This window comes from Oncorhynchus keta, chromosome 5 (genome assembly GCF_023373465.1).
Source record: "Oncorhynchus keta strain PuntledgeMale-10-30-2019 chromosome 5, Oket_V2, whole genome shotgun sequence".
Lineage (NCBI taxonomy): Eukaryota > Metazoa > Chordata > Actinopteri > Salmoniformes > Salmonidae > Oncorhynchus > Oncorhynchus keta.
In genome coordinates, this window is record NC_068425.1 from 3,390,187 (window position 1) to 3,413,575 (window position 23,389).

The following is a 23,389-nucleotide window of genomic DNA, read 5'->3' on the forward strand; positions in this document are numbered from 1 at the left end:
AACCCAGGCCCATTGGCTATGGATCAGGAAACATTCCCCCTAGACCCAGGCCCATTGGCTATGGATCAGGAAACATTCCCCCTAGACCCAGGCCCATTGGCTATGGATCAGGAAACATTCCCCCTAGACCCAGGCCCATTGGCTATGGATCAGGAAACATTCCCCCTAAACCCAGGCCCATTGGCTATGGATCAGGAAACATTCCCCCTAGACCCAGGCCCATTGGCTATGGATCAGGAAACATTCCCCCTAGACCCAGGCCCATTGGCTATGGATGAACTTCCCACTTCAAATGATTTTAAAACTAAATCAGGGTTGGGAATTATGCATATTAATGTGAGGAGCCTAATGCCGGAAATTGACATGATAAAAGTCTAGGTTCACACTGCTGACCCAGATGTCTTAGTTCTGTCCTAGACCTGGCTAAAGAAATCTGTTCCAAATCAGTCTCGAGGCTTGGATGGTTATGATGTTTATCGCTGTGACTGGCGAAGTAAGGGGGAGGACGTATAGCCATCTATATTAGACAGATATGTGGCTACTGAGCTAAGGTCTTTATCTAAACCAAAACAGTTAGAGTTTTTAGCATTGAAACGGCAGTTATCGAAAGCTGTGAACTTAAGCTATAATGGGATGTCGTAGACCTCCACCTGCAAAAGTAGAATCCCTGGATTCTCTGGCTGAACTGATGCGTGGTTGGGGAGGAAATGATATGGTCCTATAAACTGGGACTGGTTATCTCCAAACTGTGCAATACACTGCATTTTACTCACATTATAAATGCAGTCACAAGACTCAGTCCAAAAGACATCTCTTAACTCAACACTTATTGATGTTATTAACCATCCCCATAAATACTCGGCCGTTGTTATTTTCCCTAATGATTTAAGTGATCGGTGTGCAGTTGCAGTTGCGTTACAGACACCAAAAAGTGCCCCCTCGAGTTCATAGTCCAACTACATTTTACGCAGTTCTGTGAGCAGGCATTCCTGTAGCCTACGTCTGGAAAGCAGCCTGCGTCACGCCTTTACATAAGGGTGGAGGGGGTTATCCCTGTTGGATCACAATCGTCTCTTATCTAAACTGTCTGCACTGGCAAATGTTTTGGAAAACCTGGTGAACTCGCAGTTGAAAGACTTTCTTTACAATAACTCAGTTTTATCTCAATTCCAGTCTGGTTTTTAGAGCCAAGCATTGTACAATTATTGCAGTAATTAAGGTTCTCGGTGATATTCTAGATGCTCAGGACAAGACAAATCACTGCCTTTTCACTTTTTGATTGACTTATCGAAGGCCTTGGACACTGTTGACCATGCCCTGTATAGACTAAAAAAGGTTGGTTTGAGTGTTGATTCATTGGATTGGTTCCAGAACTACCTTTCAGACAGAACACAGTGTGTAGCTCAGGAGGGTGTGACATCTGAGTTTACAAGGCTTACAAAAAGAGTTCCCCAGGGCTCAATTTTAGGTCTGATCCTTTTTTTTTACAAGGTATATACAGTGGGGCAAAAAAGTATTTAGTCAGCCACCAATTGTGCAAGTTCTCCCACTTAAAAAGATGAGAGAGGCCTGTAATTTTCATCATATGTACACTTCAACTATGACAGACAGAATGAGAAGAAAAAAAATCCAGAATATCACATTGTAGGATTTTTTAAAATGTATTTGCAAATTATGGTGGAAAATAAGTATTTGGTCAATAACAAAAGTTTATCTCAATACTTTGTTATATACCCTTTGTTGGCAATGACAGAGGTCAAATGTTTTCTGTAAGTCTTCACATGTTTTTCACACACTGTTGCTGGTATTTTGGCCCATTCCTCCATACAGATCTCCTCTAGAGCAGTGATGTTTTGGGGCTGTTGCTGGGCAACACAGACTTTCAACTCCCTCCAAAGATTTTCTTTGGGGTTGAGATCTGGAGACTGGCAAGGCCACTCCAGGACCTTGAAATGCTTCTTACGAAGCCACTCCTTCGTTGCCCGGGCGGTGTGTTTGGGATCATTGTCATGCTGAAAGACCCGGTCACGTTTCATCTTCAATGCCCTTGCTGATGGAAGGAGGTTTTCACTCAAAAACTCACGATACATGGCCCCATTCATTCTTTCCTTTACACAGATCAGTCGTCCTGGTCCCTTTGCAGAAAAACAGCCACAAAGCATGATGTTTCCACCCCCATGATTCATAGTAGGTATGGTGTTCTTTGGATGCAACTCAGCATTCTTTGTCCTCCAAACGCGACGAGTTGAGTTTTTAAAACGTTTTTAAAAAGTTGTATTTTGGTTTGATCTGACCATATGACATTCTCCCAATCTTCTTCTGGATCATCCAAATGCTCTCTAGCAAACTTCAGACGGGCCTGGACATGTACTGGCTTAAGCAGGGGGACACATCTGGCACTGCAGGATTTGAGTCCCTGGAGGCGTAGTGTGTTACTGATGGTAGGCTTTGTTACTTTGGTCCCAGCTCTCTGCAGGTCATTCACTAGGTCCCCCCGTGTGGTTTTGGGATTTTTGCTCACCGTTCTTGTGATCATTTTGACCCCACGGGGTGAGATCTTGCGTGGAGTCCCAGATCGAGGGAGATTATCAGTGGTCTTGTATGTCTTCCATTTCCTAATAATTGCTCCCACAGTTGATTTCTTCAAACCAAGCTGCTTACCTATTGCAGATTCAGTCTTCCCAGCCTGGTGCAGGTCTACAATTTTGTTTCTGGTGTCCTTTGACAGCTCTTTGGTCTTGGCCATCGTGGAGTCTGGAGTGTGACTGTTTAAGGTTGTGGACAGGTGCCTTTTATACTGATAACAAGTTCAAACGGGTGCCATTAATACAGATAACGAGTGGAGGACAGAGGAGCCTCTTAAAGAAGATGTTACAGGTCTGTGAGAGCCAGAAATCTTGCTTGTTTGTAGGTGACCAAATACTTATTTTCCACCATAATTTGCAAATAAATTCATTAACAATCCTACAATGTGATTTTCTGGAATTTATTTTCCCATTTTGTCTGTCATAGTTGAAGTGTACCTATGATGAAAATTACAGGCCTCTCATCTTTTTAAGTGGGAGAACTTGCACAATTGGTGGCTGACTAAATACTTTTTTGCCCCACTGTACATGATAATAGGGAAGACTCTGTTGACTCTGCAACTCTCCATCTGTACGCTGATGACACAATTATTTATCCTAGCGCATCTAATATTGAGAAGGCTTTTCAGGACTTACAGTTGGCTTTTGATGTTTTTCAAAGGCAGCTTTTCCAATTGAAACGTCTGCTTAATGCGTAGAAAAGGAAATGTATGGTTTTCTCTTCCCTGAAAGTTAACAGATGGAGTCGCTTGCAGATTTGAACTATAAAAGGCCAGTAAATTGGTAGGGGGCACCTCCTTTAAGTATCTATGGATCTGGTTAGATGAAAGCTGAATTTTAAACAACACATTGATAACTTGACCAAGAAACTGAAGTTGGGTTTCTATTTTAGGAACAAATCTTGCTCAATGTTTTATTTATTTATATATATATATATATATACATATATACAGTTGAAGTCGGAAGTTTACATACACTTAGGTTGGAGTCATTAGAGCTCATTGTTCAAGCACGCCACAAATTTCTTGTTAACAAACTATAGTTTTGGCAAGTCGGTTAGGACATCTACTTTGTGCATGACACAAGTCATTTTCCAACAATTGTTTACAGACAGATTAGTTAACTTATAATTCACTGTATTACAATTCCAGTGGGTCAGAAGTTTACATACACTAAGTTGACTGTGCCTTTAAACAGCTTGGAAAATTCCAGAAAATGATGTCATGGCTTTAGAAGCTTCTGATAGGCTAATTGACATCATTTGAGTCAAATGGAGGTGTACCTGTGGATGTATTTCAAGGCCTACCTTCAAACTCAGTGCTTATTTGCTTGACATCATGGGAAAATCAAAAGAAATCAGTTAAGACTGTAGACCTCCACAAGTCTAGTTCATCCTTGAGAGCAATTTCTGAACGCCTGAAGGTGCCACGTTCATCTGTATAAACAATAGTATGCAAGTATAAACACCATGAGACCACGCAGCCGCCATACCGCTCAGGAAGGCGACTCATTCTGTCTCCTAGAGATGAACGTACTTTAGTGCGGAAAAATGCAAATTAATCCCAGAACAACAGCAAAGGATCTTGTGAAGATGCTGGAGAAAACAAGTATAAAAGTATCTATATCCACAGTAAAACGAGTCCTATATCGACAACCTGAAAGGCCGCTCAGCAAGGAAGAAGCCACTGCTCCAAAACCTCCATAAAAAGCCAGACTACGGTTTGCAACTGCACATGGGGACAAAGATTGTACTTTTTTGAGAAATGTCCTCTGGTCTGATGAAACAAAAATAGAACTGTTTGGCCGTAATGACCATCGTTATGTTTGGAGGAAAAAGGGGGAGGCTTGCAAGCCGAAGAACACCATCCCAACCGTGAAGCACGGGGGTGGCAGCATGATGTTGTGGGGGTGCTTTGCTGCAGGAGGGACTGGTGCTCTTTACAAAACAGATGGCATCTTGAGGGAGGAAAATTCCGTGGCTATATTGAAGCAACATCTCAAGACATCAGTCAGGAAGTTAGATCTTGGTCGAAAATGGGTCTTCCAAATGGACAATGACCCCAAGTATACTTCCTAAGTTGTGGCAAAATGGCTTAAGGACAACAAAGTAAAGGTATTGGAGTGGCCATCACAAAGCCCTGACCTCAATCCTATAGAACATTTGTGGGCAGCATTGAAAAAAACTTGTGTGAGCAAGTTACACCAGCTCTGTCAGGAGGAATGGGCAGGCCAAAATTCACCTAACTTATTGTGGGAAGCTTGTGGAAGGCTACCCAAAACATTTAACCTGAGTTAAACAATTTAAAGGCAATGCTACCAAATACCAATTGAGTGTATGCAAACTTCTGACCCACTGGGAATGTGATGAAAGAAATAAAAGCTTAAATAAGTCCCTCTAAACTATTATTCTGACATTTCACATTCTTAAAATAAAGTGGTGATCCTAACTGACCTGAGACAGGGAATTTTTACTAGGATTAAATGTCAGGAATTGTGAAAAACTGAGTTTAAATGTATTTGGCTAAGGTGTATGTGAACTTCCAACTTCAACGAACTCGCTCTCTTTATATACACTGCTCCAAAAAATAAAGGGAACACTAAAATAACACATCATAGATCTGAATGAATGAAATATTTTTATTAAATACTTTTTTCCTTACATAGTTGAATGTGCTGACAACAAAGTCACACAAAGATTAGCAATGGAAATCAAATGTATCAACCCATGGAGGTCTGGATTTGGAGTCACACTCAAAATTAAAATGGAAAACCACACTACAGGCTGATCCAACTTTGATGTAATGTCCTTAAAACAAGTCAAAATGAGGCTCAGTAGTGTGTGTGGCCTCCACGTGCCTGTATGACCTCCCTACAACGCCTGGGCATGCTCCTGATGAGGTGGCGGACAGTCTGTGGTGCAGTCTGTTGGTCGATGGAGCGAGACATGATGTCCCAGATGTGCTCAATTGGATTCAGGTCTGGGGAACGGGCGGGCCAGTCCATAGCATCAATGCCTTCCTCTTGCAGGAACTGCTGACACACTCCAGCCACATGAGGTCCAGCGTCTCCAGACTGTCACGTCTGTCACATGTGCTCAGTGTGAACCTGCTTTCATCTGTGAAGAGCACAGGGCGCCAGTGGCGAATTTGCCAATCTTGGTGTTCTCTGGCAAATGCCAAACGTCCTGCACAGTGTTGGGCTGTATAAGCACAACCCCCACCTGTGGACATCGGGCCCTCATACCACCCTCATGGAGTCTGTTTCTGACCGTTTGAGCAGACACATGCACATTTGTGGCCTGTTGGAGGTCATTTTGCAGGGCTCTGGCAGTGCTCCGCCTTGCACAAAGGCGGAGGTAGCGGTCCTGCTGCTGGGTTGTTGCCCTCCTGCGGCCTCCTTCACATCTCCTGATGTACTGGCCTGTCTCCTGGTAGCGCCTCCATGCTCTGGACACTACACTGACAGACACAGCAAACCTTCTTGCCACAGCTCGCATTGATGTGCCATCCTGGATGAGCTGCACTACCTGAGCCACTTGTGTGGGTTGTAGACTCCGTCTCATGCTACCACTACAGTGAAAGTAATGCCAGCATTCAAAAGTGACCAAAACATCAGCCAGGAAGCATAGGAACTGAGAAGTGGTCTGTCGTCACCACCTGCAAAACCACTCCTTTATTGGGGGTGTATTGCTAATTGCCTATAATTTCCACCTGTTGTCTATTCCATTTGCACAACAGCATGTGAAATTTATTGTCAATCAGTGTTGCTTCCTAAGTGGACAGTTTGATTTCACAGAAGTGTGATTGACGTGGAGTTACATTGTGTTGTTTAAGTGTCCCCTTTATTTTTTTGAGCAGTGTATAATTATATATATATATTTTAAATGTAACCTTTATTTAACTAGGCAAGTCAGTTAAGAACAAATTCTTATTTACAATGACGGCCTACTGGTGAACAGTGAGTTAACTGCCTTGTTCAGGACGACAGATTTGTACATTGTCAGCTCGGGGATTCGACCCAGCAACCTTTCGGTTACCGGCCCAACTCTCTAACCACTGCCGTTATTTCGAAAGGGTCTTGTTCAAAGCACTTTTTAAAATCAGTGCTGGATTATGGTGACATTGTCTATATGCAGACCTCAGCAAGTAACTCTGGACACAGTGTATCATGGTGCTTTAAGGTTTTGTGCAAATGCTGGATCACTCAATGTGATCTGTATGCTGTGGTGCAATGGGCCACTCTCTCCACCAGGAGGCTAAAGCACTGCTACACTTTTGTGTACAAAGCATTGATGGGACAACTCCCTTTGTATCTCTGTTCCTTACTGACCAGGTCAGTCACTCAATACAGTCTTCGTTCACTGCCACTGCTGTCCTTGTCTGTTCCTAAGGCTAGAACTGAGACGAGATGGGGAAACGGATTCCCATAATGCCCCTTCATCCTGGAACATGCTTCCAAAGACATTCAAGTTAGGGAAGTTAGTGTCCTTGCCTGTTTTCAAGGCTCTGATCGACCACACTGCTTGTGACAACTGCAGTTGTTTCTAATCTTCAATTGTATCTTTAACTTGCGACTCTGTCTTTTGTGTTTATTTAGTATTTTTCTGCAATATTCTACGTACACGGTGCTATTTCCCTGTTTCGCCTTCTTGCCAGGTCGCCCTCGCAAAAGAGGTTTTTATCCTCAATGGTTCTGACCTGGTTAAATAAAGGGTAAATAAAAACAGATAGTCTAGGACTAAGCTTAATCTGTGTCTGGGAAACCAGTCTGAAGTCTAAGGCCGTCCTAAATAGTAGGTCTTTTTTTGATTATGTGTGGGGGAAAAAAATCAGTTTTTTATACTTTGTGAAATTTCAAAGATCCATTATACATGAAATGCCTGATTGTCACAGTGATTTTGGATTTTTTTTTCTCCGAGTAGAATTCTCTGCACACAGAGAGCGAACGGTCTTTTCACACCCACATGTGTTCGACAACAGCTGAAGATGAAACGAATAGAAAGGAGAACACGAGGAAGTAAGTAAGCTATATACAGGGTCAGTTCCAGGGGTCAGTGCCAATGGCATATTTACAATGAACAATATAGCCTGACCTGTTGCTTTAGTATTGTTTGGAGTCAGAAGTCCTGAACCCGCACTCAAAAACAACGGCATCAAGGAAGATTAAAGATGGCCTTTTCTTTTTTCTAATATGTTGTCAACTCCTTTTGATAAATAATGCAGGTATAAACAGGTCAATGAAACAGATATTTACAGATTCATCCAGAATATCACAGTGTTCAAACTGTGTAGCTATTTGGACATGAGATGGAGGAAGGTAAGAAGTGGTAGTCAAGGGGAGAGAAGGTGGTGAAGAGGGGCAAAGAGGGAGGGAGGTACAAAGAGGTAAGGAGGGACAGACTGTACAGAGATCTTCATACTTCGGGTTTGTAGTTGGTAGAGTGAGTGATCTTCCCGAAGCCTCTTACTTGAATGAATCTTTGACCTCTTAATGTTCCGACGCCCCCTGGCTCCACTACCAGGTGTTGCTACAGCATCGTGTTATGCGCCTGTTTGAACACACACACACACACACACACACACATGCTCACAGACATCTGCACGCACGCACGCACGCTCACACACACACACACACACACGCTCAATGACATATACTGTACACCGTCACATATACACACACCTCTCTCTCCCTCTCTCACCACTTTCCCTCTCTCTCTGTAATATGCTATTTACTGAATGTCTCTCTCTCTTTCTCTCACACTCCCTCTCCTCTCCTGCTCTCTTTACTCTCTGCAATCTCTGTTCCTTTCTCTCAGTCTCTCTGCCCCCTACAATCCCCCCCCCCATCGCTGTCTCTCTGTGTGTCGTTGTGAGGTTTGGCCCTCTGGGTTATTTCTGTAAATTGTTGAGCAGTAACTCACATCAAATTAGATTTGACAGCTGTGTCGGAAGCTATAAGCACAAGTTACCCCGCAGCATCTCACCGTGTGTGTGTGTGTGTGTGTGTGTGTGTGTGTGTGTGTGTGTGTGTGTGTGTGTGTGTGTGTGTGTGTGTGTGTGTGTGTGTGTGTGTGTGTGTGTGTGTGTGTGTGTGTGTGTGTGTGTGTGTGTGTGTGTACTGCGTGTGTGTACGTACGAGTGCGCATGTATGTGCATATCTACACACATATCTATAGTATCTCTGTTCCCCCTCCCTCTCTCTTCCTCCCCCTTTCTCGCTTTCTCTCGCTGTCCCGCCCTCTCTCTTTTGCAGTGTGTGTGTTAATGTAATGATGCTCAACTCAGTGTGTGTGTGTGTGTGTGTGTGGACCTGGTGAGGCTGGGCTCCTGCCTCCTCTCCTCCACTGCAGTGTTTTGGTCACATCACAGGACACTAATGTTCTTTTCTCCCCCCTCTTTGCCTCCTTTTCCTTCTTCTCGCCTCACCGTCTTCACCATGTACAACCCGCACTCTCGCTTTGAACAATCTCATCCTCTCCTCTTCTATTCATTTTGCCCTTTGTCTTCCTCCCCCTCTCTCGTTCTCACACATCGCCCTGCTCTCTGTCTCCTTCTTCTTCCTGTCCTTCTCTACCTCCTCGTTCTTATTATCTCACCTTAAACCTTAAACCTAACTGCCATACCTTTCCCCATCCCCCCCTTTTCCTGCTACTTGTTTCTTTCTCTGCCTTCTCGCCTCTCCATTTATCCCCCTCTTCTTACACATTCTTCCTCCTCCACTTCTCCTCCTCCTACCTCCTCTTCACTTCATCTCTCTCTCTTGCCCTCCACATATTTTCTCTTCCTCCTCTCCATCCTTTTACCTCTCCTTTTTTCTCTCTCCCACCCTTCTCCTACCCCCCATTCCTTACACCCCACCTATCCACCTTCTCTTTCTTCCACCGTACTTATTTCTCCCCCTCTCCCACCTCCTCACCCTTCTCTGTCGACTCTCCTTACCTCTTCTTACATGCCTCCTTGTCTTCCCCCTCCCTCCCTCCAACCCATCCCTCCCCTATCTTTCTCCTCCTTCCCCTCTCTCCCTTCTCTTCTTCCCCCTACCCCTCTCTCCTCCAGATTCCAAGCAGAATGGCGACGCAGCCAACGCAGCCCTGGCTAACGAGGACTGCCCCACCATAGACATGGTGCTTGGGGAGGAGAGGAGTCCTGCTGCTGGGGGTCTGGGCACCGGCGGGAGCCGTGAGCGCTATCCCCATGACCGCGCTTGCTTCCTCCTCAGTACCGGAGAGTTCCGTGCTACAGACGGCAACGTGAGGAAAGGTACGCCCGGGTCAGGCTCAGGGTCAGGGCCGGGGTCAGAGCCGGGGTCAGAGTCAGGGGCAGCGCTCCGCCATACCCAAGGGTTCAGTAGCTCGACACTCAGCAGCTCAACACTCACTGTGTGCTCATGACACTCCCATACACATATGGCACATACACACACACAAACACACACTCACACACACGTACAGAACTATACACTTCAGAGCTGGTTCAAGTACCTTAGGTCAAATACTTTAATTAAACTCAACAGTATTTGAGGTGCGTTTTGATTCAGCTTTAGGTTTGCTTTTGGAACTATTCTATTGGTTCCATCATACCAGGCAAACGTAATCAAGTGTAGCTCTTGGAGGAATTTGGCTTCCAATACCCCCCCCCACACACACACACACACACACACACACACACACACTACGGAAACACCAGGTAGTTCCCTGCCTCCTCTCCCCTAACCCCTCCCCCTCTTCATATTCCTCATAACCAATCATTTTGACTGACAGTCACAGACCCCACCCACAATATCCACATGCTGTTTTGAGCTGTCTCACTCTCCAAACCGTCCCATTTGAACTGGGCTATGCCACATTATGGCATGAGTGAAATATCAATGGATTGATATTTTGTTGGCCCAGTTCCCACATGCTGTATTCAATTCCATTGCCACCCCACGTCTACTACCGTACATCTAAATGTGCTGCGGTGCTTTCCATTCCCGTTTTGGACTCCGGGGTTGTAAAAACAACATGTAGGTATTATTGCCAGAGTTTGGTACATATCAATACAATATCAGTAGATATCAATAGTGGTCCATTGCAGCTCGGATGGTTGAGCTCGGCGGCTTGCATCGCCAGTATAGTGGGTTCCACCACCCATACGCAAAATGAATGCACACATGGCGGCGCGTCTCTTTGGATAAAAACATCTGCTAAATGGCTTATATTATTACTCTTATCATGAACCATATCGCTTTTTGACACGCGGGAACTTTTACACTCTTATTTCAACCCACCAGGTTTAGGCTCTGTTTTTTTTTTCTTCAGCTTTATTGCACATTTTCACAGATCTGTACACAGTACGATCGCTGACTGAATAGCTATCACACTGCATCTGGCTGTCAATCTGTCTTCTACTGCCTGTGGTCATGCTGTCTATCCTATCCTATCTATCTATCTATCTATCTATCTATCTATCTATCTATCTATCTATACATCAAAGTATGTGGACACCCCTTCAAATGAGTGGATTTGACTGTTTAAGCCACACCCATTGCTGACAGGTGTATAAAATCGAGCACACAGTCATGCAATCTCCATAGACAAACATTGGCAGTAGCATGGCCTTACTGAAGAGCTCAGTGACTTTCAACGTGGAACCGTCATAGGATGACACCTTTCCAACAAGTCAGTTCGTGAAATTTTTGCCCTATTGGAGCTGCCCCGGTCAACTGTAAGTGCTGTTATTGTGAAGTGGGAACGTCTAGGAGCAAGTGGTAGGCCACACAAGCTCACAGAATGGGACCTCAGAGTGCTGAAGAGCACAGCACGTAAAAATCATCTGTCTTCAGTTGCAACACTCACTACCGAGTTCCAAACTGCCTCTGGAAGCAACGTCAGCACAATAACTGTTCATCTGGAGCTTCGTGAAATGGGTTTTTCATGGCCGAGCAGCCGCACACAAACCTTGCCAATGCCAAGCGTCGGCTGGAGTGGTGTAAACCCATTGGACTCTGGAGCAGTGGAAACGCGTTCTCTTGAGTGATGAATCACGCTTCACCATCTGGCAGAGAACGCTACCTGCCCTAATGCTTAGTGCCAACTGTAAAGTTTGGTGGAGGAGGAATCATGGTCTGGGGCTGTTTTTCATGGTTTGGGCTAGGCCCGTTAGTTTCAGTGAAGGGAAATCTTAACGCTACAGCATACAGTGACATTCTAGAGGATTATGCACTTCCAATTTTGTGGCAACTGTTTGGGGAAGGCCCTTTCCTGTTTCAGCATGACAATGCCCCTGTGCACAAAGCGAGGTCCATACAGAAATGGTTTGTCGAGATCGTTGTGGAAGAACTTGACTGGCCTGCAGAGAGCCCTGACCTCAACCCCATCGAACACCTTTGGGATGAATTGGAATGCCAGCTGCGACCCAGGCATAATCGCCCAACATCAGTGCTCGACCTCACTAATGTTCTTGTGGCTGAATGGAAGCAAGTCCCCACAGCAATGTTCCAGCATCTAGTGGAAAGTCTTCCCAGAATAGTGAAGGCTGTTATGGCAACAAAGGGGGAGACTAACTCCATATTAATGCAGAGGATCAGGTGTCCACATACTTTTGGGCATGTAGTGTATCTCTCTATCTATCTATATCTATATATATCTATATCTATATTGTGGCTCTCATTCTACTCTCATTTATTGGTCATGCTTTCTTCCTCTTTGTCTCAATCTCCTCTCCACACCCTGTCGGCTTGCTATCGCTCCACCCATCCATTCATCCTCCTCTCCCCTCTCCTCCTCCCCTCCATGCTTTCTCAATGGACATGCATGCTCTTTTTCTTTTACCTTGTACCACTCACCTGCTTCTTCTTTCACCTGACATCCCCATGGTTCTACCTCCAACAATCCAACCCCTTCCACCCGCCATGTTGAACCACCACCTCAACCTCAACCTAAAACGAACCCCCCTCCCCGCCCGGCCTGCCCCTGGCGTCCCCGATCCCAAATACACTCCTCTACAAACCCCACTCCAACACTCCCCTCAAAACAAACACCAGGCGCTGCAGCGGCCAGCCCGGCATCCCCCCCAGGAGAGGAGTGGTTCAAGCCGGAGGGGCCTCTGCTACAGCAGGACCTCAATGCAAACTCCGCCTCCTCCTGGATCAAACCATAGCGATACAGAGGTAACACAAAAGACACATACAGAAGTTTGGTTGAAAGCACAATGAGCAAAAACACAGTAACATGGCAAGCGTGCATCCACACACACGCACATGCAGACACAAACACACACAAACCACATCAAAGCACACAAACACAAAGTAACATGGTACCCCCCCCCACACACACACTCTCTTGAAAGGTTGTATGTTTAAGAATGCATGACAGTAAATTGCTTGTTACAGTAAAGCTTTAAGGTTTGGTTCAACATTTTCATGGTGGAATATGGTCCTAAGTGTAGGTTGGGAGGGTAAATGTGTGTGTGTGTGTGTGTGGGTGCGCGTGTGTGTGGGTGCGCGTGCATGGGTGCATGTGCGTATGTGTGGGTGCGCGTATGCGTGTGTTCGTGCATGTGTGTGGGTGCGCGTGCGTATGTGTGTGTTCGTGCATGTGTGTGTGTGCATACAGTGCCCTCCTGAATTATTGACACCCGAGAACAACACTGTTGGAACAAGAAAAGTCAGTGAAAACATGCCATTGTTATTTATCAGCTTGATCTTACACTCAAAATATCATATGAATCTGACCTTTGATTGAGTTCTAATTATTCATAGAAAAACATTTGTCATCAAGAAATACATTTTTTATTCAAAAACATGCACGTCACAATTATTGGCACCCCTGCATTTAGTGCTTGGTGCGTCCTCCCTTTGCCAAGATAACAGCTCTGAGTCGCCTCCTATGATGTTTGATGAGGTGGGAGAACACAACATAGGAAGCTATTTGAGACCATCTCTCCATACAGAAACTCTCCCGATCCTTCAGAGTCCTTCGGGGTCCTTCAGGGTCCTTCAGGGTCCTCGTTTGTGGACTCCCCTCTTCAGCTCACCCCACAGGTTTTCAATGGGGTTTTAGGTCAGGGGACTGGGATGGCCATTTCAAAAGCTTGATTCTATGGTCAGTGAACCATTTTAGTATGGATCCAGAGGTATGCTTGGGATCATTGTCCTGCTTGGATGACCCAGCTGTAGCCTCCTGGTAGAGGCAGACAAATGTTGGCCTAAAATCTCCCGGTGCTTGATGGAGTCTATAATTGCCTTGTATCCTAACAAGGTTCCCAGGGCCTTTGGAAGTAAAACATCCCCACAACGCCACAGATCCACCACCGTACTTCACAATGGGAATTAGGTTATTTTCCCCATGACCATGGATCTTTTTTTACACCAAACCCCACCTCTGGTGTTTGTTGCCCAAAACCTCTATTTTAGTCTCGTCAGACCATAGAACCAGGTTCCAATCCAAGTTCCAATCGCATTTAGCATAGAACCTGGTTCCAATCCAAGTTCCAATGGTATTTAGCAAGGCGCTTTGCGTTTGGGGTTTGGTGACAGCAGAGGTGGCAACCTTTCCAAATAACTTGTTGGCATGGAGGGGGTGTTTAATTGTAGTTTTGGAGAGTTGGTGGCCCCAAGATGTAACCGTCTTTGGCAATTCTCAAAACTGTGATTCCCTTGGAGTATTTTCAGGCTCGTAGCCATCTTTTTTTTTTATAGCCATTGTGAAGGTCAACAACCTCTAATCTCATTTCATTTGTGTGTTCTCTGGCCTTTCCCATGTTGATGGATGACTAAGGGAGTTTAGCCTGTGTGTCACCTCATATTTATACCCCAGTGAAACAGGAAGTCATGGATGGACCACTTAAGACTTCCCAAATAGTCCGATGATGTTAAAAAAAGTAAAATATTAATCGAAACATACATGAATTAGATTTTGTTCATAAGAATTTCTCGGGGTGCCAATTATTATATATATATATTTTTTTTTTACAATTATAACTTAATTAAAGGTCATAGTCATATGATATTTTGAGTTCAAGATCAAGCTGATAAACAACAATGACATTTTTTCCCACTGTCTTTTTCTCGTCATATTTACCGAGGGTGAAGCATAATTCTGGAGGGCACTGTACATCAATGTATGTTTGGAAATGTATGTGTTTACATCTCCCCACATTTAACACAGTTCAACCCCAACTATGGCTTAGCCTTTGGTCAATTTCATTCAGTTCAACTTCTGCACTTAACCTTACATTACAGACACACACACACACACACACAGACACACATACAGACAGACACACACACACAGACAGACAGACACACACACAGACAGACACACACACACAGACACACACACATACAGACACACACAGACACACACGGACACACACACACACAGACACACACACACACACACACACACACACACACACACACACACACACACACACACACACACACACACACACACACACACACACACACACACACACACACACACACACACACACACACACACACACACACACACACGGACAGACAGACAGACGCACAACCTTTAACCTCCTTTTCTGCTCCCTGGATGACCCCAAACCCCCCTCCCAGTCCCTGCAGACCAGTGTAGTCTATCTATTCTCTCTCTCTCTCTCTATCTCTCACTCGACCTTCTCTTTTCTCTCTCTCGCCACCAAAACGCCACAACCGTTTTCCACTGAGGGGCGAGATAAGGTGCCCTGAGCGAATGGGGTCGATTCGACCTACATGACTCATTGGATTCCAATAGAGGGAGAAAGAGAGGGAGAAACAGAGAGGATGAGAGAGAGAGAGGAAGAAAGAGAGGGGGAGCTGGGCTTAATTGTGCGATGGGAGGCTAAATGGCGTTATGTAATGTGATGTGAGCGATATGATGGCCACCTCCCCCCTCCTCATCTCCTCCCTCCCTCGTTCCTTCCTTGCTTCCCCGAAACCTCGTCTGCAATCTCAGCTCCAGCCTCCACTCAAATTCACCGTCTCAGAACTCTACTCCTCCGCACACACAACACACAGGATTTCCCACCACATGTACTCGTAGCCTACCCCTCCACTCCCCGTCTTCGAGCCCTGTTACACACCGTAAACTGAACCCTTCATGACCCATTTGACCAATTAAGCCACTATGCAACGCTACCAACATAACACAAGATTCTGTGTGTGTGTGTGTGTGTGTGTGTGTGTGTGTGTGTGTGTGTGTGTGTGTGTGTGTGTGTGTGTGTGTGTGTGTGTGTGTGTGTGTGTGTGTGTGTGTGTGTGTGTGTGTGTGTGTGTGTGGCTGTCCCTCTGTCCGTCGGCTAGCGCTGTATGCGTGCGAAGGTGTGTGCGTTTGTGTGTATATCTGTGTGTTTGTGTCGGCTGCGATGCTAGCCCTCTGTTCTCTTGCTGTGCGTGTGTGTGTGTGTGTGTGTTAGGACCACCATGGAGAGGGGTGGGGGTGGGGTTGTGAGGGGGGCCATGTCTTCTGACGTGTCTGTTGTTGTTGTCTCCCTCCTCAGGTTGTGTCGTGTCATGCGTTTGTATGTCGGCTCTTGTTGCTCTGTTGTTACACTTGTCTGTTTGTCGCTGTCCTCTCCCCCGGTCTCTGTCCGTCCGTCTGTCGGTTGTTGTGTCCTGCGTTTTCCTTTGTGCTCCCGTTGTTTTCCTTTTTGGTTTTGTGTTGCCGTGTCCTCCTCTCGCTCCTGTGGCTCTTTCCTCTGGTACGGTCTCCTCTCTCCTTACTCAGAGACACCTGTACAACTGTCCTGTTTAGCAGTGTACCAACAGTCACACAAACAATACACAAATCCAAGGTACTGTATGATCCACACACAATTGGAGAATTCTGAAAAATCAACTGTGACTCATTTAAATCCATATGATTGGACCAAATCAGTGTGAACATGTTTGTCTATATAAACTAGTAGCAGAGTAAAGGCCACTGGTGTGTACTGGTTCATTTCTTGAAGTGAAAGCTGGTTACTTCTCACTCTTTTCTGGAACTGACCTCCACTCTGAGGTGACCAGAACATTGTTTCATCACAGTACCAGGGGGGAGTCCAGGCCCTCTGTGCTGGTCCAGGGTCAGTCCATTGGACCTAAATCCTCTCCATTCTCCTTTACAACCCTAAACCAAGACTGACTCTGGATCATATCTATGCCTGCTCCCTAATCCCCAACCACCACAAATGTCCCTATACGAGTGGCATTGACTCAAGATGTCAAGCTATCGTAGTCTATACAGCAGTAGATGTATGAATGTCAGTGGCTGGAGTGGGGGATGCATTTGGCTGTGCTGAAACACTGTTCCCGAGTCTAGTGCTTTTAAGGTGTGCTTCAGTCCTTTAGTGGGAGAGCACAAGGTCAGGCTAGATCAAAACGTAGAGGTCTAGTCTAGATACTGTACACACTTTGGGACTGAAAGACTTACCGGCACTGGGCACCCCTCCACACACGTAGTGTTACACGCAGACAGACTGGCAGACAGACTGGCAGACAGACTGGCAGACAGACTGATTTACTGGCAGACAGACTGATTTACAAGCAGACAGACTGATTTACAAGCAGACAGACTGACAGACAGACTGACAGACAGACTGGCAGACAGACTGGCAGACAGACTGGCAGACAGACTGGCAGGCAGACTGGCAGACAGACTGATTTACTGGCAGACAGACTGATTTACAAGCAGACAGACTGATTTACAAGCAGACAGACTGATTTACAAGCAGACTGGCAGACAGACTGATTTACTGGCAGACAGACTGATTTACTGGCAGACAGACTGATTTACAAGCAGACAGACTGACAGATGGACAGACGGACAAACAGACTGACTGACGGACCAACCATCAGACAGACACAGTGCTACGTGCAGTGCCAGGTAAGTGACGGTAGTAGCCGTACGGTCTGTGGTGACGAGCTGACTGGTGTTAGTGGTGACAGAGTGTGTTGAGCCACAGCCCCTGACAGCCCTGTAATAATAATAACAGAAGCTTCCTCCACACTCTAAAAGCGAAAAAAGCCATCCTCCAAAGGCGCCCCAAAATGGCTGCCGGCCTTCCGCTTTTAAAGTGGGATATAGTGCTTTAAACCTCCCCTTCTTCCTCCTCCTCCTCCTCCTGGCGCTTCTCCATTGTTTCTGTGCCCGGAGTGGTTCTGCTGGTTTATGGCTTTATTTTAATGTGGTTTATTTTACGACGCGTGCAGCTTTGACCTCTGTTGACAAATGCTAAAGTGCAGAGGTCAGGAAAGGTTAAAGCTTGGAGGGTTGGGCACCTTACGTCTGTTCCCTGCGTCCCAATATCTGCCCTTACTCCCGAAGTGTGCGCTTGTTCACTACCCTCATGGATTTAAAAGAAAAATATTGGTATGCCTAAAACATATGGTGGAAACTCTGTCTAGAGCAAATCCAATGGTTACACAAGTCCAATGCTTTTCAAATGCGCTGGGGGAAAGCACAAGCGTACACTTCAGGAGAAAGGACATATTGGGAAGCAGCCTTTCTCTCCCTCTGTCTGTAATACTTTCCTCTGATAAATATTGTATAGTGTAATAGTGTACTTGGTGTGTTTTGAGGGTGTGTGTCGATATTGTGTTGTGTTTTATGTACATGTGATGTGTGTATGATTTGTTTATTGGTGGTTATTATTTTCTTGTCTGTAATGTACTGTGGAATATATATATTTTTCCACCTCCTTTCCTTCTGTCTTTTACCGCTCCTCTTCTGTTCCTCTCTCTCTCTCTCTCTCTCTCTCTCTCTCTCGCTCACACTCTCCCCCTTTTCTCCTTATTTCCCACTGTTGCCAAGGAAACAGTGGAAGAGAGCATTCTGGGACTTTTGTGCAAAGCATTCTGGGTTAGATTGTTAAAATGAATGATTGCATAACTCGTTCACTTTAATAATGTGTCCAATGTGTTGCACTATGTGTTGTAAGTAGTCAATACTACCATGTGGTCATCAAACCATGCTCCCACGATGCACTGCGTTCACCTTGTATCATTATACTTTTTTATTCTACGGCCTTTGTTTATCATTTTAGTGTTTTGCTTTTTATTCTCGTGTACTATTAATTCAAATGTATTATTTGTCGAAAGACCTCATCAAATCCAGAAGTGGCCTCCATCCCTCTATTAACCCTAGACAGACTGATCCGGGACCAGGGTGAATCCCCCTCCCTAAGGACTCCTAGTGGAGCAGAGTGCCTTTGTCCTGTAAGAGCTGATCTAGGACCAAAGTGTTCCCCTGGGGCTCTTACACCGAGAGCAGCTTGAGTGGCACTTACAGCCTGTCAGGCTCTGCTTTTAAAACACTGGAGTAGTCCAGGGTTGCTTCCGAAATGGCACCCTATTCCCTATGAAGATAACTACCCTCTATGTGCACTGGTCAAAAGTAGTGCACTATATAGGGAAGAGGGTGCCATATGTGACTGGAGTGGGTTCGTTTAGAATCTGGGGTCCGTACAATTCATCTCTCTCATGTGCGCTGTTCCAGTTGATCTCCTCTACCATTGATTTCCCCCCGTAGACACAAAGCACCACCGCCATTAGGCTGCTACTCTCTCTGTGCTGCACTCGGAATCATTGATGGACGGAAGGAGATGCCATTCCACAATGGTGTTCTCTCTCTCTCTCTCTCTCTCTCTCTCTCTCTCTCTCTCTCTCTCTCTCTCTCTCTCTCTCTCTCTCTCTCTCTCTCTCTCTCTCTCTCCTCACTTTTCCTCTCCCTTTTTCTCTTTGAAACTTTGCCCCCCCCCCCACACACACACACACACATTTTAATTATCAATCTCATGGCACCCATTTTGTTATTTAAACCAGGCTGTCTTGATAATCAATGGCCTTTTAGAATGGACTTTGATTATTGGCGGCAGACTTTGCCTGAGGTTTGCCTCAGGATCCCTGTAGGTCTATATACCTGGGTATGTGATGCAGGGATGGTAAAACTGCAGATTAAAGACAAAGATAATATTGCACTTATATTGCTAATATTGACCATTGAACAACAGCTAATACAAAAAAATAAATCCAATGCTGTACATGACCTGATGCGCTCAACTCCCTTCGATCTAAATCAATAGGATGTCTTTTAGAATCAGCGGGTGAAAATACTGTCTGCAAAATCAGGCAGGCACGATTATATATTATGTCAACACATAGACTGGGATATACTGGTTGTGACAGTGACATAAGAGTCCTGGAGGGTGTGGGTCTGTGCATGCTTGTGTATGTGTGTGTGTTATTTATTGTCCTATCTCGGTCATTAACGCCAACATGGAATCATTTCTACTGTATATACTCTGGCTATCCTCTGTATATACAGAATATACATGTGTAACATACATCTATGGGTTACGTTCATTGTAGCAGTGTTAGTACAACAAACTGTTTTCCTGTTTCTTAGATTACGTCCAATATTACCATAATACTAAACTAACCCTTTTCACCTCATAGAATATCTCTTTCTCTGTCTGTCCTGTCTCTCCACCCTCCCAATCTCTCTTTTCTGCCCTGCCCCTCGGAGAGGGTCTCTGATGGTTCCAGTATCCCCTTTCTAGAAGGATGAGAGCTCCCCCAATCTCTCTTTTCTGCCCTCCCTGATACAGAGAAGAGCAGTCTCTTGAACCCTTCTTGAAACCTGACTCTTTCTCCCCCAAGGTCATTCTGAGAGAGATTTCTGCCCTCCCTCCGCTCAAGAGTTTTCCAGGGATCCCCTGGTCTCTAGTTTTCTCCCGGAGGGATCTCTAGGTTTTTTCTGCCCTGCCCTCTCTCTCTCTTCCACCCTCAGGGATTTGATCTCTCTTTCTCCCCAATCTCTCTTTTCTGCCCTCCCTCCTCTCTTTCTTCCACCCTCCCCCTTTCTCTCTCTTTCTCCCCATCTCTCTTTTCTGCCCTCGAGGATCGGATGTCTTCCACCCTTCCCTTTCAAAATCTCTCTTTCTCCCCCAATCTCTCTTTTCTGCCCTCCCTCCTCAGATCTTGGAACTTAGAACCCTTCCCTTTCTCAGAGACAGAGGAGGAAAATCTTTCTCCCCCAATCTCTTTTCCTCCCTCCCTCCTCTCTCTCTTCCACCCACCCCCTTTAATTCTCTCTCTGGCCCCCAATTTTGTTTTTAAACCAGGCTCTTGATAATCCTGGCCTTTTAGAATGGACTTTGATTATTCCCCTTTGCCTGAGGTTTCTCCCCAATCTATACCTTTTGATGCCCTCCCTCAGATTAAAGACAAAGATTTCTTGCACTTACCCTGCTAATATTGACCATTGAACAACAGCTTTCAAAAAAATCCCCATCTCATCTTTTCTGCCCTCCCTCCTCTAAATCAATCTTCCACCCTCTCCCTTTCTCTGCAAAATCAGGCCTCGATTATATATTCTTCCACACATAGACTTTCTATACTGGTTTGACAGTGACCCCAATCTCTCTTTTCTGCCCTCCCTCCTCTCTCTCTTCCACCCTCCCCCTTTCTCTCTCATTAACTCCCATGGAATCTCTCTTTTCTGCCCTCCCTCCTCTCTCTCTTCCAACCTACATCTATGGGTTCGTTCATTGTAGCAGTGTTAGTCCCAAATCTCTCTTTTCTGATTACGTCCAATATTACCATAATACTAAACTAACCTTTCTTCCACCCTCCCCTTTCTCTCTCCTTTCTCCCCCTCCCAATCTCTCTTTTTCTGCCCTCCCTCCTCTCTCTCTTCCACCCTCCCCTTTCTCACTCTTTCTCCCCAATCTCTCTTTTCTGCCCTCCCTCCTCTCTCTCTTCCACCCTCCCCTTTTCTCTCTCTTTCTCCCCCAATCTCTCTTTTCTGCCCTCCCTCCTCTCTCTCTTCCACCCTCCCCCTTTCTCTCTCTTTCTCCCCCAATCTCTCTTTTCTGCCCTCCCTCCTCTCTCTCTTCCACCCTCCCCCTTTCTCTCTCTTTCTCCCCAATCTCTCTTTTCTGCCCTCCCTCCTCTCTTTCTTCCACCCTCCCCTTTCTCTCTCTTTCTCCCCCATCTCTCTTTTCTGCCCTCCCTCCTCTCTCTCTTCCACCCTCTCCCTTTCTCTCCCCCAATCCCTTTCCCTCCCTCCTCTCTCTTCCACCCTCCCCCTTTCTCTCTCTTTCTCCCCCAATCTCTCTTTTCTGCCCTCCCTCCTCTCTCTCTTCCACCCTCCCCTTTCTCTCTCTTTCTCCCCCAATCTCTCTTTTCTGCCCTCCCTCCTCTCTCTCTTCCACCCTCCCCCTTTCTCTCTCTTTCTCCCCAATCTCTCTTTTCTGCCCTCCCTCCTCTCTTTCTTCCACCCTCCACCTTTCTCTCTCTTTCTCCCCCATCTCTCTTTTCTGCCCTCCCTCCTCTCTCTCTTCCACCCTCTCCCTTTCTCTCTCTTTCTCCCCCAATCTCTCTTTTCTGCCCTCCCTCCTCTCTCTCTTCCACCCTCCCCTTTCTCTCTCTTTCTCCCCCATCTCTCTTTTCTGCCCTCCCTCCTCTCTCTCTTCCACCCTCCCCCTTTCTCTTTCTTTCTCCCCCAATCTCTCTTTTCTGCCCTCCCTCCTCTCTCCTCTCTCTCTCCCTCTCTCCTCTTTCTTTTCCACCCCCATTCTGTCTCTCTCTCTCTCTCTCTCTCGTTCTCTCTCTCCATCATGTGCCACTATCAAGGTACATGCAATATGCATTAGGAAAAAGGACAGTTGGATTAGATTCTTCAATCGGGAGGAGATGTAGTAGGTTTATTCATTCATCTATAGTGCCCCTCTCCCTCTCCCCATCGTAAGTAATGTGTGTTCTGCATGTGTGTTCATGCATGGTGTTCATGCGACAGAGCAGAGAGCTGGCCGTCGAGGCCTCAGCGTGGTCTCCTATGAATCAACTCCATGTTCTTTGGGGATAAGGTGTTTGTGTGTTAAAACGGGGGTTCAGATTGTCATGCTATGTCTGATACATACAGATGTTCTACTGTATGTATGGTTACTGTGCCAATTGTGTTGTCTGTCATACATCCATAAATGTGAAAAATGTGTTTCAAATATTGCCTCAGGTGGTTACAAATCTACATGTTGCTTCGTAATGTGACATAACAATAATCAGCCAATGCAAATATATAATACTTTGTATACAATATATAATACAAAAAAAGTGGGAATGTAATAAGAAACATTTATGCAAATTAAGATATTTAAACCTATTAAAAGAAAATGTACTATACTTAAACTGCTAAAAACCATGTGCAGTATATGCATTTATTTAATACTACACTGATAGACACTACAGTGATACCACAGTGATACTACACTAATACCACAGTGATACGATACTTCAGTGATACTACTACAGTGATACCACAGTTGTACTTCAGTGATACTACAGCACACATATGATTGAACTCGATTGCTACAAAGGTATCTACTGCACAATACTGGAGTATATCGCCTATACAGTATCTGACAACTACCCGAGCATGCATATTTATTTACATGCACTACCAACGATCCAAACACTAGACGTACGACAAAATGGCTGCCATAACAAAGTATATAACAACTCTGATATTGGAAACCTTATCTGCATGTGGATTTGCACTGGGGGAAATATTTGCCCCCTTTGTACCCCCTTGTTTCCCTCAATCCCCCTCCCCCTCCCCCTCTCAGACTAACGTCCATGTTCCGTTCCATCCCATCCCCAGGACATCCCCAGTCATTGCACCTGCGTAGCATAACTAAAGTTTGACCCGAGGTACGTACAACCGACTAGCTTCCTGCCCTCCTCCTCTGTAATACAAATCTTCACACTATCAAGCCGACCCGAACCATACTGAACCATCCTGAACCGTCCTGAACCATACTGAACCACACTGC

General features: G+C 45.5%; 1 protein-coding gene across 5 annotated transcripts in view; it reads left to right on the top strand.

Annotated features, from left to right (window-relative positions):
• LOC118384125 (potassium voltage-gated channel subfamily C member 1-like) overlaps positions 1-23,389 on the top strand; it is a 104,667-nt gene that overhangs the window by 54,674 nt on the left and 26,604 nt on the right. For 3 of the 5 annotated variants that reach the window (XM_052518477.1, XM_052518476.1, XM_052518474.1), the window contains exon 3: positions 9,641-9,844. In XM_052518477.1, coding sequence (XP_052374437.1) covers positions 9,641-9,844 — 204 coding nt within the window. Of the gene's footprint in view, positions 1-9,640; positions 9,845-16,078; positions 19,180-23,217; positions 23,268-23,389 lie in introns of those variants that run through there. The other 2 variants (XM_052518475.1, XM_052518473.1) reach the window with 2 other exon arrangements.